The sequence below is a fragment of the Cynocephalus volans genome, chromosome 4 (assembly GCF_027409185.1).
Source record: "Cynocephalus volans isolate mCynVol1 chromosome 4, mCynVol1.pri, whole genome shotgun sequence".
NCBI classification, from domain to species: Eukaryota; Metazoa; Chordata; class Mammalia; order Dermoptera; family Cynocephalidae; genus Cynocephalus; species Cynocephalus volans.
The window spans coordinates 43,448,153-43,468,669 of NC_084463.1; the positions used below are offsets into that span (position 1 = coordinate 43,448,153).

At 35.7% G+C, this 20,517-nt stretch overlaps 1 protein-coding gene across 7 annotated transcripts in view; it reads right to left on the minus strand.

The window, feature by feature from the left end:
• Positions 1 to 20,517, minus strand: part of LOC134374780 (zinc finger protein 658B-like) — a 61,381-nt gene that overhangs the window by 8,512 nt on the left and 32,352 nt on the right. For 6 of the 7 annotated variants that reach the window (XM_063092752.1, XM_063092753.1, XM_063092749.1 and 3 more), the window contains one exon: positions 8,811 to 8,868. In XM_063092752.1, the coding sequence (XP_062948822.1) occupies positions 8,811 to 8,868 (58 nt within the window). Of the gene's footprint in view, positions 1 to 8,810; positions 8,869 to 12,249; positions 12,328 to 20,517 lie in introns of those variants that run through there. The other variant, XM_063092755.1, reaches the window with a different exon arrangement.

Consider the following 20,517-nt stretch of genomic DNA (forward strand, 5'->3'; position numbering starts at 1 on the left):
ATCAGAGTTAATAAACTTATCAGATTGAACAATACTACTACTAATAAAAAAAAAGCAGAAGCACAGAACCTGTGAAAACACTAATATTTAAAGATAGTAAGAGAGAAATAGACTGTGAAGACCAGAAAAGAATTTTCTGAGTTTATTCTATGAAAACAGGAAAGCTCAGTATTAAGAAGACTACCAATATAATTCATAACTTTCATAGTTATATGAAGCAAAATTCTTTGATCATCTACATAGACATTAAGAAGATGATTTTAGAAATACATTTCAGGTTTCTATTTCTGCACATAAAAAGCCTGAAAATCATCACTTGATCAAAACAATTATAATGCTGAAGAGACTGAAAGATCAATATCTCTTCTTGGAACTGTAAGAGAGAAAAGGACACAGGTCAGACCACTGCCCACAAGATTAGAGACAGGTAAACATACAGTGTTGTAGCTTATAGGTGCAGAGACTTACTACTGGAAACAGTCATACGAGCCAGTGTCAGAGTAGGAAAATCTGAACTGTGATTGAAAAATTGCTCAGGACTCAGTGTAGACATCTCTGAGGGTTAAAAACTCCAGGGGGACCCAGTCATAGGCAGATGTATTAGTCCATTTGCATTGTTTATAACAAAATTCTTGAAACTGTCTCTTTTATAAAGAAAAATGAAATTTATTGCTTAAAGTTTCTGAGGCTGGGGAGTCCAAAGTCCTTCTGGTGGTGGTGACAGTGAAAATTGTCCCACACTGCAAGATGGTGGAAGCAGAGCAGGGAGAGTGAGTGAGTGATGGAGGGAGAGAGGGAGACTATAGAACATTTCTGCTACGGTCTGAATGTTGTACCTCCTCCCCTCAAATCAACATGTTGAAACCTTATTTCCAATGCACTAGATTTAAGAAGTGGGCCCTTGGGCAGGATGCTAAGATGATCAAAAAGGGAATTAAAAAAAAATCTAAATAATTAGCTTAGGGCTCAAATGTATGATGTAGGCAGCATTCAACAAAGAATGGACATTGTAAGCAGAGAGACAAAAATTATGTACAACAAACAAACCAAAACCAAAACCAAAATCACAGATCAAAAATACTAACAGAAAGGAAGAGTGTCTTTGATGGGATTATGAATAGACTGAACACAGCTTAGAAAAAAATCTCAGATTAAGGATACATCAATAGAAACTCCAAAAACTAATAACCAAAGGGAAAAAAGATGGAAAGGTAGAGAACATAATATCCAAGGACTGCGGCAAAACTTCAAAAGATGTACGAGTAATGAGAATACCAGAAAAGGGGGGGGAGAGAAAGAGAGAGAGAGAAACCAGAAGAACGTTTGAAACAACAATGTCTGAGAACTTCCACAAATGACGGTCAGACACTAAACCAATGATTTAGGAAGCTCAGAGAACACCGAGCATGGTAAGTACCAAATTTCTACACCTAGGCATATCATTTTCAAGCTACACAAAATCAAAGATAAAAGTCTGAAAGAAGCCAGAGTCGGGTAAAACCATCTTACGTATAGAGAAAGAAAGATAAGAATTACATCCAACATCTGCTCAGAAACAATGCAAGCAAGAAGAGTGGAGTAAAATATTCAGTGTTGAGAGAAACTCACCAACCTAGAGTTCTGTACCCTGTGACTGTGACATCATCCTTCAAAAGTAAAGGAGAAATAAAGATTTTCTAATGCAAACAAATATTAAGGAAATTTGTTGGCAGTATAACTGTCTTGCAAAAAATGTTAAAAGAATTTCTTTCAGAGAAGAAAAAATATATAGGTTAGAAAACTGGATCTACATAAAGAAAGGAGGAGCATAAAAGAACAAATAAGTAAGGCTAAGAAAAACTTGCTATTTTTCTTAATTGATCCAACTGATAACAGTTTGTATAACACAATTGTATGCAATTATGTATGCTTTAACACACACACACAAACACACATACATAGTTATGTAAGCTTGTACATAAGTAAAATGAAGTGATAATGATACACAGAAAACAGCAGGAAGGGAGAAAGAAATTAAGATTTTTTTATAAGCAAATCTCACTGCCCTGAACTGGTATAATGTCAATTGAAATAGAATTGGGTTAGTTATAAAAGTGTAGTTCAAAATATAGGGCAACTAGTAAAAAACTAACTAAATAAATAAGTATAAAAAGCACATTCTCAGAAATCAGAGAAAATGGAATCTCATAAAATGCTCAATTAACACCATAAAAGGCAGAAAAAGAGTGGATGATAAAATTAAGAGCATAGAAGAGGAGGAATAAATGCAAAATAGTAAAAAAAAATGGTAGATATTAATCCAAATATATCAATGATCCCTTTGAATATTAAGAATCTGAATGAACTAATTAAAAGAGATTGCAAGAGAGGATCAAAATACAAGCACCAAGTATATGTTGTCTACAAGAAACACACAATAAATATAAAGGCAAACATGAATTCAAAGTAAATGGATAAAGAAAAATATACAACACTAACAACACTGACCAAAAGAAAGCAGAAGTAGCTATACTTACTTCAGATTCAGTAGACTTCAAAGCAAGAAGTTATCAGGGATAAAAAATGGCATTACATCAGGCTGTTGGAGTTAATTCTTCAAGAAGGCATCAGCTTTTAACATGTATGTGCCTAACAATAGACTGTCAAGCTATGTGAGACAAAAAAGAATAGAACTACAAAAAAAGAAAATAAAATCTGCCAACACATTTAAAAAAACTTCAACATCCTCTATCAAAAATAGATCAATCCAGAAGAAAATCAGTAAAGGCAGTTAAACTTAACAAGATCTCAATCTAATTGATATTTATTGACTACTTTATTGAAAAACAACAAATAGATATTATTCTCAAACTTACATATGACAATTACCAAGACAGAACACATTCTGGGCCATAAAACATACTTTAACAGATTTAAAATAATGGAAATTATACAATGTGTGCTCTGAGACTACAGTGAAATTAACCTGGAAATCAATAACAGAATGGTAACTGGAAGATCCCCAAATAGAGTGGCATTAAACAAAATGCTCTAAATAATACATAGGTCACTGAAAAAAGTTTAAAATAAATTTTGAAGTATGTAACTAAATGAAAATGAAAACAAGGATCATCAGAATTTATGAAATGCATGAAAAGCAGAGATTTAAAGGAAATTTGTGGCATTGAATGCCTATATTAGGAGACAAGAAACATCTAAAATCAATCATCTTAGTTTATACCTTGGGAAACTAGAAATGGAACAGCAAACCAAACTCAAAGGAAGCAGAAGAAAAAAAAAAAAGAATTGGAGCAGAAATCAATAAATTAAAATAGAAAATCAATAGAGAAAATTAAAAACAAAAAATGGCTGTTTTTGTGAGATCAATAAAATTGATAAACCTATAGACAGACTAAGAAAAAGAAATGCAAGACAGAAATTACTAATGTCAGAAATGAAAGTGAGGACCTCACTACAGATTCTGTGGACATTTAAAAAAGGTCATAAAGAAATACTATGAACAACTCTGTGTGCACACATTTGATAACCTAGATGAAATGGACCAAGTTCTGTAACAAAACAATTTGCCAAAACTCCCACAAGAAGAAATATACTGTCTGAATAGGCCTATATCTATTGTGAGAATTAAGAAAATAATAACATTCAACACAGAGAGCACACAGCCTGGAGGTGTTCGCTGGTGAATCCAACCAAATATTTAAGGAAGAAATCATATCAATTACTTATGATCTATTTCAGAGGATAAAATAGATAGAATACTACCAAATCATTCTATGAGAACAGCATTACCTCAATATCAATACTTAAAAAGACATTACAAGAACAGAAAACTATAAACCATTCTCTGTCAGGAGCATACATGCAAAACACCTAAAAAATACATGAGCAAACCTAATTCAACAATATGTATAAAGAATTATGAAACATGACAAAGTGAGTCTGAGTTTTATTCCAGGCACAGAAAGCTAGTTCAGCATTTAAATATCAACTAATGTAATCTATCACATTAACAGAGTAAAATAAAAATAACATGATTACAGCAATAAATGCAGAAAAAGCATTTGACAAAATAGTACACCCATTCATGATAAATACTCTCAGTAAACTAAAAATAGAGGGGGACTTCCTCAACTTGATAAAGACTATCTACAAAAAATTACAGCTAATGTCATAATTAATTGTGAAAAACTCAACCTTTCCTACAAAATCAGGAACAAGGCAAGAATGTACTCTTTCACCCCTCCTCTCAATATTGTACTGAAAATATTAGCTAATGCAATAACATAACATGAAATATAAGGCATATAGATGAGAAATAAATAAAATTGTCTTTGTTCACAGATGATATGATAGTCTATGTAGAAAATTCAATGACAGACAAAAAAACTAAAACTAATAAGTGATTATGTCAACATAGAAGGATACAAAGTTAATATGCAAAATTCAATCACCTTTCTATGTTCCAGCAACAGCCAAGTGGAATTTGAAATGAAAAACCTAACACTATTTACATGAGCACCCCCAAAATTATACACTTGAAGTCATATATCTCATAAGGAATTAACACTCAGAATGCATACATACACTCCTACAACTCAACAACCAAAAAACAAATAATCTGAAAAATGGGCAAACGACTTGAACAGAAATTGCTCCAAAGATGATATACAAATGACTAACAAGCATATGAAAAGATGCTTAACATCACTAATCATTAGAGAAATGCAAATCAAAACCATATGAGATATCACTTTGCACCCAATAGAAAATAACAAGTGTTGACAAAATTGGAACCCTTGTAAACTGTTGGTGGAAATGTAAAATGGTGAACTCACTATAAAATATAGTAGAATGGCTTTTTAAAAAATTAAAAATAGTATTACCATGTAATCCAGCAATCTGACTATGTATATATCCAACATAATTGATGGCAGTATCTCAAAAAGATATTTGTACACCTGTATTCATAGCAACATTATTCACTTAGCCAGGAGGTGGAACCAACCCATATGTCCATAGACAATGTAATGGATAAAAAAAAATGTGGTGTTTACGTGCAAAGAAATAGTAGTGAGCCTTAAAAACAAAGGCAATCATGCAGAGTGAAAAAAGCCATTCAAAAATGACAAATATTGTATGTCCCCACTGAAAAGAAGTCAAATTTTTACAAACACAAAGTAGAATGGTGGTCGTCAGGGGTTGGAAGGAGGTAACTGAAAGTTGTCATTTAATGGGTATAGAGTTTCAGTTTTCCAAGATAAAAAAAGAGAGTTCTGCATATCTGCTGCACAACAGATCTAACACTACTTAACTAAGGTTAAGAAATGGTTGAGATGATAAATTTACATTACGTGTTTCTTACCAAAATTAAAAATAATTTAAATAATTATTTTATAGTCAATAGACGATCAAATTGAAACATTTAAAAAACCTTTGAGTAACCAAAAAGATGTTAGAAAAGCAAATGGACCAAAAGGCAATTGACACAAAGAGAAAATAAGTAGCAAAATGGCAGACTTAAATCCAACCTTATAAATAATGTATTAATGATTATATATTAATAATGATAAATAGAATTGGGGTGAATATTCTACTTTAGACAGAGCAAGAACCAACTGTATGTAATCCATAGAGACGTACTTTAAATACAAAGATGCAATCAGAATTAAAGTTAAAAAAGAGAAAAATGGAAAAAGATATACTACACACACAGTAAGTATAAAATCTTAAGTGGAGGTATTAATACTAGCAAAAAGAGACTTAGGGCAATATATACTACCAGAAATAAAGAGAGCACTTTCATAATAATAAAAGGATCATACGTGAAGATGATGTAACAATTATAAACAAGCCTCAAAGTACAATCATGTGTTGCTGAATGACTGGGATGTATTTTGATAAATATGTCACTGGATGACTTCATTCTTGTATGAACATAACAGACTTACACAAACCCAGACAGTACAGCCTACTGTGCACCTAGGCTATATGCTATAGATTATTGGTCTGATCACCATAATATATGTGGTCCGTTGTTGACCAAAATGTGCTTACGAGGCACATGACTGTAACTGAAACAAAAAACAACAAAACTAATATGAGAAACTGAAAAATCCACAATCATACTGGAGAGTTAATAATCCCCTCTCAGTAACTGATGGAACAATCACATAAAAATCAGAAAGAATACATATGACAAAATTTTACCTATGTGATAATGTGAAAATGTATATACATTTGATCTTTGTCCTCATCTCCTGGCATACAACTCATAAAATCATCAGAATCTCCAAACTGATAAGAATGTATTTTTCTATGCTAATGAGTTGCCTGATGGCTGGCTGCAATGACAGGATGAAGGATGGCTGTCAGAGAAACTTTGTAATTAGGGAGTTGGGATTTTCACCCCACCCCCAACCTCTGGGGAGGGTACAGGTCCTGAAGATCAAGTTGAGCACCATTGGCCAATGATTTAATCAACAATGCCTACATAGTGAGGCCTCCACAAAAACCAAAAGTCACAGGTTTAGGGGTGCTTCTGGACAGCTGAACTAATCCATATGCCCACGTTTTGTGCCAGGAAGATGGCATATGCCAACCCCAAGGGAATGAAAGCTCCTGCATCCCAGACCTTCCAGGCCTTGCCCTATGTGAGTGTATTCATTTGACTGTTTGTGTTTTTCAAACTTTCCTTCATAATAAACTGGCAAACAGAAGTACATTTCACTGAGTCTTTAAGCTGTTCTAGCAAGTTTATCTAGACTAAATAGAAAGAAGAATGTTGTGGGAATCCTGGTTGGTCAGAAGTCCTAGGGACCTGAACGTGTGACTGGCATCTGAAGTCTCCAGCAGCACCTACTGCCAGCCACCAGTGAGCCTTCTTAGACACCAGCCCAGTTGTGCTTTCACTGTTGGCATGAATCAAACCCAGTGTTTTGTAAGAAAATATATGTCTAAAGATATTTTCAGCACTCTAAGGACCTAGGATGTGACACAAACAGTGCCTGGTAAACAACAGAGCTTCTAAAGGCTTTGTTCCATAGCAGCCTTGGAGAAAGGGGAAGCCAGAACAAATGGCCTGTCTCAGAGAGTGTGTGGTAAGTTTGTTCTAATAAACTGGAGTACACAGGAAGTCCATGCTTTTTAAAGCAGTGATTACACTAAATCATTCCTCTGATCAAAAGACCAGAGTTACATTTTTTAAAAAAATGAGGCCATGGAATCCCCAACTTAACATAAGAACAAAATAGACAAATGAAATTGGTCAAGAGCAAAGGCAGACAATTAAGAAAAATGGATATTGACAGAACAGCAAGAGCCCAGATGGCAAAGTAAAAAGGCATGAAAGATCTATCCAAGGGATCAAGTCTGATCCCTAATGAAATAACTAGAGCAGGTGGCCAATGAGAATAACTGACTGCTTAGACAGGTGTCTGCAGGGTGCTTCCCCTTCCCACCAACCCCGTCTGAAAGGGTGTGCCCACATGTTCATGCCAATCTCCTCACTGTTAGCTGGGTGTATGTGGAGGGGCAGATGACAGTCACTAGGATCTCAATTAAGTTTTCAGGTAGTGGCATAATAAAAATATTTCTTGGCCTATTAAGAGGGACAAAGAATATTTTGCATGTAGTAGGAATTTATGGAAAACTACAGTTTATTGAAGATTGCTGAAAATTCTTACTTTTCCTCTTAATGATAGGTGAAATCTAATTGTCCTCCTTTGAATTTTGGCTGCTCTTGGTGACATGCTTGGGATGCTCTGCGGCTTCTAAGGGGAGATTTATAACTTTGAATAATGTGCTGCACATTTGCATGTACAGATGAACTGAGAGAAACATCCCTCTTAGAAGAAATCTAGAAATCTCCCCACTAGAAGGCACTGTCTCTGGAAGAGTTATTTAAGGACCTGTGGTTAACTCAAACCTATAGACAATCCAGGTTTTATGTATGAATAAAGTAATGCCTTCCACAAGCTGCCTGGAAGCACACTATATAAGAAACTCCAGAATGACCTCATTAAGAAGTTGTGCTTTAGCATTAGGTAACAGTTTTCACTGCAGAAAACTAAACGTGTTTACTTCCAGATCGGTAGTGAAAAACTTTACACTACATCACCTATGTGATCAATGAAGATGGTTTGTCGGACATTGGTGTCAGGATGCCTTTTTTTATTTTTTTTGACCGGTAAGGGGATTGCAACCCTTGGCATGATATGGTCTGCACCACGCTCAGACAGTGAGTGCACTGGCCCATCCCTATATAGGATCCAAACCTGTGGCCTCGGCGCTACAGTGCCGCACTCTCCCAAGTGAGCCATGGGGCTGGCCCAGGATGTCTTGATGTCCCATGAAAAACTAGCATACTCTCCTCTCAAATTCCATTCCAATCATGGAACAAATGAAGTTGCCGTTTTTATTTTTTCTTTTTGTGACCAGTAAGGGGATCGCAACCCTTGGCTTGATGTCGTCCGCACTCCGCGTTCAGCCAGTGAGCGCACCGGCCACCCTATATAGGACCCGAACCCGCGGCGGGAGTGCTGCTGCGCTCCCAGCGCCGCACTCTCCCGAGTGAGCCAAGGGGTTGGCCCTGAAGTTACCTTTTTGCCATGACATCAGAAACACCAGGGATAAACTCACACTTAAATTAGAAGACTCTAAGTTCTTATAACCTGCTATGTCTACAGGCCAACTTTATCTTCTTTATGCACATTTCCTTTAAGCCGAGTTTTACTTATTTAAACTTTTTCATTTTAACTCATGGAGACCATAAAACTCATAAAATACAATATAAAACAGAATAAACAACTCACGTAAGATTTATTCATTTTTTGTTGCTCTTGGAAATGCACAGAGTACTCTGGCACACAGCTGAAAAAGAAAGAAAAATGGAATGAATTAATGAGAGAACTACCTGGTGCTGAGAGAAAACCCTCAATTGCACCCTTGTCCTGGGACTGTACCAGCGGTAGCTGTCACTCAAAGCAACAGAGAAAATAAATAAATAATAAAATAAATATCTCTAGTATATTTAAAAAAAAAAAAAAAACACGGGAGATCAGTGTGGCTTAGTCCTAGATTCTTATAACCAAATCTCTGCACGTTAGCTAAAAAGGAAGGAAAAAAAAATAACCAGTCCACTTTTTCTTTCTTCTTTCTTCAGCCTTTTTCTTTCTATACAATCAACCTCCTTTGCTCAGCTCACTGTAAAACTTATCCTATTTTATGGAATGACGTGTTGCATGATTGCAGAATCATAATGAAGTCAACTGAGATCTTTAAATTTGTTGTAATTTTGTTCTTTGAGAACCATTCTTTAATAAGTAACATTTCCTAGGCCCTTACCTATTCTTCTCAGTCAAACTCATCTCTTTTATGAAAGTTGGTCCAAAGCTCCCAATACTACCCAGTCTCAGACAGCTGTTGAATGAGAACATCTTAATCAGTCAATCAACTAGTGTGCACCCTAGGGACTAGGATGAATAATTGCATGTGCTGTGCAATGCTAGGACCGTGACCTTTCTGGAACTCTTCTGCCTCTGTTCTAAATTGCTACTGACAGGATTCAAACCATAGGGGTGTTTTTTCAGGGTGGATTCCTATTCATAGGGCACCCTCCTTCAAACTTTGTAAGACCTGCTTTATTCCAGAAAAAAAAAAAAAAACTACAGACCATCACTCAGTATCCCAATCTCCTCCCTAGAAGGCACTGCCTCTGGAAACTAGGTCATACAGAAACTTCTGTAAACTCAGAGCAGAAGTGCTAGGCAGGTTACACAGTGCAGGAGGGGAGCAGAAACTTCAGTAGCTGAAGAGACAGCAAGACAAACCACAAATACAACTGCCATATAGGAACACTCAGTGTGCACACACTTCACAATTATTTTTCTTGGAATTTGGGGACACTTCACTCATACTGTTAATCTGCTCAAATTATAGATGGGTAAACTAAATGTCAGATAGGCTAGTACCAAGCTCCGGTATGGAAGGGCTAGAATGTGGACTCACCGCACAACTCGCAGGCTCAGGCTGTCTGCACACACCTCCGCAACCCAGTCACAGAGCTTCTGGAAGTGCACACCCAGCCTTCTGGCAGTGGACCATCTTCTGACAAAGCAGTTACTGAAAGCACAGCCCAGGTTGCCGATTCCCTGGCTGGCCCATGTCTACACTCTTACTGAAGGTCAGGCTCACTTCAGACCCACCTGCGTTTTGGCAGCACCAAGTGCTGGGACACTCATCCTGCTCCCCAGGGTACCCTGAGGCCCATGGGGCTCCTCTTTCACCCTTGCCCCTCCCTTGAGGGTCACAGAACTTAATACCAGAATCTGAAAAGGAGCATGGGGACAGCCGCAGTGTCCAGAAATTCCAGGTGAAAGATGGCAGGACTGGGTGGGGACACGCATGCACGGAAGAAACCTGGAATAACGTTCCCGTAGTCCTGTGCTGATGACATCTTTGGAGGGTTAAACTACATTTCCCATAAGACTCTGTATTACTTCCATTAGATACCAATGGAGGAAATTCTTTTCCAGCAGGGAGTCCTGTTACCAGGAGACCATGGACCTGGTGGATCAGGACTGGTCTCTATCCACGTGGCAGCGATGTGGGCTCCTGATTCTTTATTAAATTTTGGTTTGACAACCTAGGACATTGGGGGAATAATAGGGGAATTTAAATGTGGGCCAATTACATGATGATATTAATAATTATGTTTTGCTCTTATATTGCTGTAATAAAACCCACGTATAACTTTTTTCTTTTTACAGATGCATATTAAAGTTGAAAAAATATTTTATTTTACTTTAAATTTGTAAGCAAACAAGAAATGAATATGGTCGCTCTCTTCCAATCTATTAAAAGATGTTTGTTCTCATCCAATAAACTAATTTGTAAATCTTCAATTTTATTACAATTATATTACACAATTGGAAAAACTGCTGTTGTGTATATAGTGGAAGAAAATAGCAGGGTCACAGTGTAAATGGACTCCATAATCCTTGTGCCAATTTCCACTTGCAGTGTCTGATAGCTATTTGCCCAGAAACTCCCAGATTATGTTAATCCATCCATCTATCTATAAATCAAATCTTTAGTTATCTGTTTATTAGGTTGGGGTGCATGTGTGTGTGACAGCCCAAAAGTTTGCCTTTTCCTCTCTGGTTTCTGCCACAAACTAGACAAGGAATTCTGTAAAAGGGTTTCTCAAAGTTTCTGCTAACACTGAAATTCCTCTTCAAAGAGGGAAATGCCTGATTCGAGTCATCTGGATTGAAGTGGGCTTGAGTGATAAAATGAAACCAAAATTACTCAGAGATTATTACCATGGGGATTATGACAGTTGGTAAGAATGATGACAGTATCTTATAATAATATAAGAATGGCATAATGAACATGTTATTATAAAGAGGAAAAAATAAAGTTACGTTTCAGAAATTATGGTGAAATACAGACATACGCAGGTTAACAAAACTGGCAGAATTTGTTGCTGACAGACCTCCCTTACAAGAAATGTATTTTTAAATATTTCTTTAGGCTGGAAGCAAGGGACCCTAGACAGTATTCAAATTCACACAAAAAAGCACAGGGCACTATTAAAGGTAAATATTAAACTATAAAAGACAGTATAAATGAACATTTTCCCATTTCTTCTAACGGATTTAGAAATCAATTGTATAAAATCATATATATATACAATGTAATGTTCTTCCTGTAATATATAAAAATACAATATAGTTGCCAATAAGAGTACAAAAAGGTAAATGGGAGCAAAGCAGTATTGGGTTGCCAAAATGACTCCAGATGATAATTCAAATCTGTAAGTCAAATAAAGATAATCATAAACTACAAATTGAAAAGTTAATAAAATTATTACATACTTATTACCCTTTCTTCTCCCAGTTTCTTCAATAGAAATAAAATTGTATAATATAATAATGTTACCAAACTAAACCTGGGTTTACTCACCCCAGTGCAACTAAACCAAGACATTAACACCAGGGTTTCAGAGAGGAAAATTTGGCTTTAATTACAAGGCCAAGTAATAAAAGTTGGATGGGTAATGCTGAGAAAAATTCTGAACTCCCAAAAGTCTTGCAAGCAAAGAATCTTAAAGGAAAATGTTGGGGGTTAAGATAGGGGCTGTTCAGGTAGCCAGTGAACATTTCTGATTTGCTGAGTCTCTGAGGGCAAAGAAACAATATCCAGGAAAAAAAAAAAAAAAGCAAATTTTGGTCTCTGCTTATCACTCACCTGGTTCCTACCAATCTGGGTTCCTGACATTCCACCGCCGACTAGCACATACCTAGGGCTGGGAAAATTCTGGGTTCTGTTCCCATAAAGAGACTGTAAAGATATGTGTCAAGATAATGTCTTTTATCCCAGGAAATTTCTGACTCTGTTATATATGGGTAATGTTTCTATATATTACTGGAATTAAGGTAGTATAAATCTGTAGCTGATTCTAATAAGTTAAGATGTACATGGTAAGCTCAAACCAACTCATGGAGGCAATACGTTAAAAAAAATGGTGTAAAAATAATTAAAGAGATCTAAATCTTTCCACAGAGAAAAGATGAAACTAAATGTCTTAACTGGGAGGTTGCACCACATGTAATAAGGAATTAACGTTAGTTCTAAACAAACAATTTTTTTTTCTTAGTTTTGGAACATTTTATTTACACTGACAGGAAACAAAAAAAAAGGAAATAAATTTAATTTCACTCCTTTTCTCTCTCACTGTTTCATAGTGTATTCCCTGGAAGGTAAATTTAGACTTATTTTATTATGTTTTTAATTTTTATTGATTGTACATATTCATGGGGCACAGAGCTGACCATCAGTACCTATGCCCAAGATTTGGTGATCAGATCAATACTATCAGCATATCCACCACCTCAAATTGCAATTATTCCCTGCATCCCCAAAACTCCGATCAACCTCTTATCCCTCCCCCCACCCTTTAGCAATCTTAGACCTGTTCTCTCCCTCTACAAATCCAACACACCACTGTGGTATTTCTTTCCTTCCTTCTTTCTCTCTTAGTTCCCATCTATGAGTGATGACTTGTGGTATTTTTCTCTCTGTGCCTGGCTTATTTCTGTTAACATAATTTTCTCCAAGATCCTACATGTTACTGTGAATGGCAGAATTTCATTCTTTTTATGGCTGAGTAGTATTCCATTGTGTCTATGTGCCACATTTTCCTTACCCAGTCATCCACCACTGGACATTTAGGTTGGTTCCATATCTTGGCTAGTGTACATAGAGCTGTGATGAATATGTGAGTGCAGGTATCCCTTCAACATGGTGATTTCGATTACTTTGGGTATATATCCAGAAACGGCATTGCTGGAACCTATGGCAGATCTATCTCTAGTTGTTTGAAAAACCTCTGTACTGTTTTCCATAGTGGCTACACTAATATACAATCCCACCAACAGTGTAGAAGAGTTCCCCTTTATCTGCATCCTAGCCAGCATTTGTCACTCAGTCTTTTTTATTATAGCCCCTCCAACTGGCATGAGATGAAACATGAAAGTGGTTTTGACTTCCATTTCCCTGATGATTAATGATGTTGAGCATTTCTTCAAGTACCTGTTGACCACTTGTATGTCTTCCTCTGCAAAATGTCTATTCAGCTTTTTTGCCCATTTTTTAATTGGAACACGTGTGTGTGTATGTGTGTGTGTGTGTGTGTGTGTGTGTGTGTGTGTGTGTGTGTGTGTGTGTGTGTGTGTGTTTACTATGTCTGTAGCTGTCTGAGCTCCTTGTACATTCTGGATGTTAATCTCCTGTCAGACATACAGTTTGCAAATATTTTTTCCCATTCTGTAGGCTGCCTTTTCACTCTGTTGATTGTTTCCTTTCTTGTACAGAAGTTTTTAGTTTGATATAATACCACTTATTATATTCTTTTGTTGTTTGTGCTTTTGGCCTCTTATTCAGAAAATCTTTGCCCCCATCATGCTTCCTGAAGTGTTTCTCCCATGCTTTATTCTAAGAAATTTATAGTTTCAGACCTTATACTTATGTCTTTAATCCATTTTGAGTTGATTTTGGTATATGGCAAGGGTGTAAGTCTAGTATCATTCTTCTGCATATAGATGCCCAATTTTCCCAGCACAATTTATTGTAGATGCAGTTTTTTCCCCAATGTATATTCTTGTTACCTTTGTCAAAGATCACTTGGTTGTAAGTATGTGGTTTGATTACTGGGTTCTCTATTCTGTTCCATTGGTCTGAGTGTTTATTTTTGTGCAAGTACTATGCTGTTTTGGTTACTGTAGCTTCCTAGTATAATTTGAAGTCAAGTAATGTTATGCCTTCAGCGTTGTTTTTTTTTTTTACTCAGGATTGCTTTGGCTATTCAGCATGTTCTGTTGCTCCATATAAGTGTTAGGATTGCTTTTTCTATTTCTGTGAAGAATGTCATTGGTATATTGACAGTGATTGTTTTGAATCTGTAAATTATTTGGGGGAATGTGGATATTTTCACAATGTTGATTCTTCCTGTTCAAGCGCATGGCATGTCTTTCCATATCTTTTTGTCTTCTTTAGCTTCATTCAGGAGTGATTTGTAGTTCTTGTTGTAGAGATCGTTCAGCTCCTTGGTTAAATTGACTCCTAGGTATTTTATTTTTCTGGTGATTATAAACGGGCTTACTTGCTTGAGATCTTTTTCTGCTAGTTCATTATTGGAGAATATAAATGATACTGATTTGGGAGCATAGATTTTTTATCCTGCAACATTACTGAAATTCTTTATCAACTCTAAGAGGTTTTGGATACAGTCTTTAGATTTTTCCATAAACAGGATCATGTCATCTATAAACATGAACAGTTTGACTTCATCCTTTCCAATCTGGATTCCCTTATATCTTTCTTTTGCCTGATTGTTCTGGCTAGTACTTCCAGTACTATCTTAAATAGGGGCGGTGATAGTGATAGTGGGCATTATTATCTTGTTCCCATTTCGAAAGAGCTGAAAGCTTTATCAGGATAGCGGTGGTGAGTTTGTCATATATGGCTTTTACAGTGTCAAGATACATTCCTTCTATGCCTGATTTGCTGAGAGCCTTTGTCATTAAGGGATGTTGAATATTGTTCAATGTTTTTTCTGCATCTATTGAGATAATCATATGTATTTTTGTCCTTGATTTAGTTGATGTGGTGTATCATATTTATTGACTTACATATACTTGACTCCCTGGGATGAATTCCACTTGATCATGGTGAATAAGTTTTTTGATGTGTTGCTGTATGCTGATTGCTAGTAATTTATTTAGGATTTGTGCCTCTATGTTCATCAGAGATATTGACCTGCAGTTTTCTTTTTTTTCTTTTTGGTTTTGGTGTTAAGGTGATGCTGGCCTCATGGAATGTATTTGGGTGAGTGGCCTCTGATTCAATTTTTTGGAATAGTTTGAAGACAACTGGCATTAATTCATCCTTAAAGTTTGGTAGTATTCAGCAGTAAAGCCACCCAGACCTGGGCTTTTCTTTTTTTGGGAAACTGATTACTGGTTCAATCTTGTGCTTGTCATTCATCTGTTCAGGTTTTCTATTTCTTCTTGGTTCAGTTTGGAAGTTTGTTTGTGTCCAGAAGTTTATCCATTTCTTCTAGGCTGTCAAATTTGCTGGTTTATAGTTGTTTGTAACAGTGTCTAACTATTCTTTGCATTTCTGTGATACGAGTTGTAATGTCTCCTTTTCATTTCTGACTTTTGTTATATGGGTCTTCTCTCTTCTTCTTTTTTTCTCTTTAGTTGACCTACTAATAGTTTTTCTATTTTGTTTCATTGATATTTTGTGTCAATTTGGGGTTCTCTATATCATTTACTTCTTTGATCTTAACTATTTCTTCCCATCTATTAACTCTGGGATTGGATCATTCTTGTTTTTCTGGTTCTTCAAGGACTAGCATTATTTGAAATCTTTCTATTATTTTGATATGAACATTTATTGTGATAAACTTCTCTCTTAGTACTGTTCATGCAGTATCTAACAGATGTTGATATAATGTATCTATTTTCCTGTTTTCTAGAATTTTTTTGATTTCCTGTTTAATTTCTTCTTGGGATCATAGGTCATTTAGGAGCCTGTTGTTTAATTTCCATGTATTTGGACAGTGTTATGAGATTCTCGTTATTAATTTCTAGTTTTAATCCATTGTGATCTGAAAAAATAGTTGAGACAGTTTTGATTTTTTAAAAATTGTTGAGACTTGATTTGTGACCTAATATGTGGTGTATCCTGGAGAATGTTCCATGTACTGATAAGAATGTATGTTCTGTGGCTGTTGGATGAAATGGTCTCTAGATCTCGGCCAGGTCCAATTGGTCTAAAATGTAGTTAAAATCCTGTGCTTATTTGTTGATTTGTTGCCTGGACGGTCTGTCCAATGCTGAGCAAGGATTGTTCAGTTCCCCACTATTATCACGTTTGGGTCTATCTCTTTCTTTAGGTCTGATAGTGTTTGCTTTATATATCTAGGGGCTCCAGTGTTGGGTACATATATATTTATGATTGTCATTTCTTCTTGCTAGGTAGATCCCTTTATCATTATATAGTGGCCTTCTTTGTCTCTTATGGTTTTTAAAACCTATTTTATGCAATACAAGAATAGCTACTCCTGCTCATTTTTTTTTTGTTTCCAGATACATGCTATATCTCCTTTCATCCACTCATTATTAGTCTGTGTGCATCGCTGTAGGTGAAGTGAGTCGCTTGAAGACAACATATAGTTGGGTCTAGTTTTTAATCTAACCCATCAGACTGGGGAGCTTAACTCATTTACACAGAGGGTTATTTATGAGAGATATTGTCTTACTCCTGGCATTTTCTCTTTTCATTCAGATATTCTCTCTAAAACATCCCCTTTTATTATTTGTCATCAATGTTTGTTGGTTTTCTGAGCTGGTAAGATTTAGTTTCTTTTTTATTACTCATTTGCATTTGTGTTTTACCAGTGGGCTTTGTTCTTTCTTGTATATCATAGTAGTGGTCATTATTTTTCAGATTCCAGATGCAGGATTCCATTGAGAATTTCTTGCAGGGCTGGTCAGATGGTGATAAAATCCTGCAGATTTTGTTTGTCTGGGAAATCCACTATTTATCCATCATTTCTGAGGGATAGCCTTGCTGGTTATAGTATTCTTGGCTGGCAGTTTTTTTCTGTTAGTATTTTGAATATGTCATCCCACTTCCCATTTTCTTCTCATCTGTACAGTTTCAGTTGTGAAGTCTGCTGTTAGTCTGATGGGGCTTCCCTTATAAGTGATTTGATATTTTCCTCTTGCTGCTTTTAGGATTCTCTCTGTCTTTGAGTTTTGCCAGTCTAACTATAATGTGTCTTGTAGAGGATATTTTTGGAATGAATCTGTTTGGGGACCTTTGAGCTTCCTGAACCTGAAGTCTGTGTCTCCTTCTATATTTGGAAAGCTTTCCCCTAGTCTTTACCTTCCTCCTCCCCTTCTGGAACACCCATGATTCAGATGTTTGTGCACTTATTGTTGTCTGCTAGCTCTCTTAGACTTTCTTCATTTTTTAAAAATTCCTTTTCCTTCTTTTTCTCTTTTGTCTTCCTGGGTTATTTAATAAAGATCATCTTCAGGATCAAAAATTCTTTCTTCTGCTTGCTCTAATCTCCTGCTTGAGCTTTTGCTTGCTTTTTATTTTTTATATATTTTTTATTGAATGAACCCTTCAGTTCCAGGAGTTCTGCTGCATTGTTTTTAAAAGTATTAATCTATTTTTAAATTTCCTCCTTTATATTCTGGAGACTTTTTCTCATTTCATTGTGTTGACTGAGTATTCTCTTGTCTCTGTGAGTTTCTTTAAGATAGTTACTAGGGATTCCTTTTTAGTCATTTCAAGGGTTTCTTGTTCTGCATGGTCTAGTACTTGAGAATTACTTTATTTCTTTGGCAGTGTCGTATTTTCTTTTCTCTCATGTTTTTAGTAAATCTATGTTGATATCTGGTATATCAGTTCCTTTTTCTATAACTCTGGAGTGGACTTTGAGGAGGAAGACTTCCTTCACCTTTTCCGGGCTCCTCTAGTGACTCTCCTTGTCTCAATGCAGCTGAATATTTTGCAGGTCACCTGCACAGTAGTAGCGGCTGTTACTGTGGTGGCAACCCATCCTTGCAGTGATAGAAATTGTGATGGTGGTTCTTGTTGATGACTAGCACAGAAGTGATGTGGGGCCTACTAGATCATGGTGGGGCTGGTTCCTGCCTTCTGTGTGGGTAGAGTGGAGGGATTCTCAGGGTTTTTGCCTGCCTGATGCACTATGGTCGTAATGGTGCTGGCTCCTGCTTTCTGTGCAGGCAGGCTGGAATGTTGCCTGGGGATTTTACCTGCCTTGGTATCCCTAAACACGGAGGCACTGGCTGTTGCCTTCTGTCCACAAACAATTTTTGTCACACACACAAAAAATGAGGTAACACTTCCTGATTCATCTTATGAGAATAGCATTACCTTGATATGAGAAGTAGACAAAAAATAACATGAAAAAATAATATAAATAAAAATTCCTGATAAGTGCAGATACAGAAATCCCCAATAAAACTAGCAAACTGAATTCACCAGCATACAAAAATTATTACACAACATTACCAAATGGGATTATTTTACACATGCAATTTTGACTCAACATCCAAAATCAATTAGTTCAATACAGAATATTAACAGGTTAAACAAAAAATGCAATGATTCTTTCAACAAACACAGAAAAACATTTTACAAATCTGATAACTATTTATTATAAAACTCCTGGCAATCTAGGAATAGAAAGAAACTTTCTATACCTGCTAAAGTGTACCTAGGAAAAAAATCTACAGCTAATGTTATACTTAATGGTGAAACCCTGGTGCTTTAGCTCAAACTCTGAGAAAAAAAGAAGAATGCCTACTACTACCACTCCATTTAACATTGAATCAAAAATATTTGCCAGCAAAACCTACATAAGAATAACAAACAAAACTCTGAAAATTAAAAAAGTAGAACTGTCATTGATTACAAAGACATAAATTTGTTAATAAGAATATTTAAGAAATTTACTAAAACCCATTGAAACAAATGAATTTACCAAAGTCATAAGATACAAGATCAACATAAAAAAAATCCAATTACTCATTATGTACTAGCAATGAGTAACCTTATAATGAAACAGACAAACAAACAAAAAACAATTTCAACCATAATAGCATAAAAAAGAAAGAAATATTCAGGGAAGATTTAACAAAAAAGTGCATGCCTTTTACACTAAATAAGTAAATAAATAAATAATAAATAATGCTAAAACGTATCAAAGAAAATTCAAGTAAATACAAACACATCCAATGTTCAATGTTATAATGCTAAGATGAAAACAGTCCTCAAATTCATCTAAAAATTTAATGCAATCCTTTCAAACTCCCAATTGTATGTCTACAGAAATTAACAAGCTTATTCTAGAATTTATATGAAAATGAAAGAGAAACTAAAATCCCCCATCTTGAAAAGAAAACTTAAATGACTCAAACTTCCTAATAACAAATTTCACTAGACAGTTACACAAACAAAGAGAGTGATACTAACATAATTATGGATTCTTGACAACCAAAAAAAAAAAAAAAACAACAACAGAATGAAAAGTCCAATAAAAAACACTTTGATTTATGGTAAACTGATTTTGACAAAGTTTCCAAAGAATTTTAAAGAGGAAAGAACATTTTTTTTTCCAACAATGGCGCTGGAAAAAATTACATATCCACCAGCAAATGTAGGAAGTAAAACCCCTAACTCAAATCATACAACAAAAAAATTCTGAAAATGGATTGTACACCTAAACATAACAGATAAAACTATAGGAGGCTTCCTGTCAAGATGGCAGATAGACAGTCCCCCAGCATCACTCTCTCCCACAAAGCAATATACAGCTATAAAAAAGCAACAACAGCCAAGCCAGAGCCACTAAAGCTCAGGGGAAGAGGAGAAACCTACAGAGTGCATGAACGCAGGAGAAGCCAACATGAGAGAAAGAAAAAACTGCTCCAGCTATTTAGTGCCACAGCCACTGTCAGAGACGACAATTGTGTTGTAAATATTAAAAGTCTGGTGGGCTCCTGGAGGAAGAAATAGCATATAATATGTATGAGCTGATAGACCCCCCCCCTCTTTCTTATACAGGGCCATATATAGAAGACAAATATTGGTATGGTAAGATTAAATATGAGTAAAAAATTTTTTTTGTTTATGGAAAAATCAGTTAGGTTTGGGCTTGTAAGTTGTTCAAAATTTTTTAAACAAAGAATCGTTTTACACAAATCGTTAAATCATGTTATAAAAGGATGTGCTTTTTAAAATATTTGTTGCCTTTAGTTGATTAAGATAAAAAATTAAAATCAAAATAGGTGATGGATATGTAAATCATATGTTGTAAGGGTTAAATGTTTTACTTAAGAACCGCATGTGCTGCCAACCGTGAGGTTTCTGGTCACTGGCCACAGACCTCAGTTTGTAACTCTTGCTTGC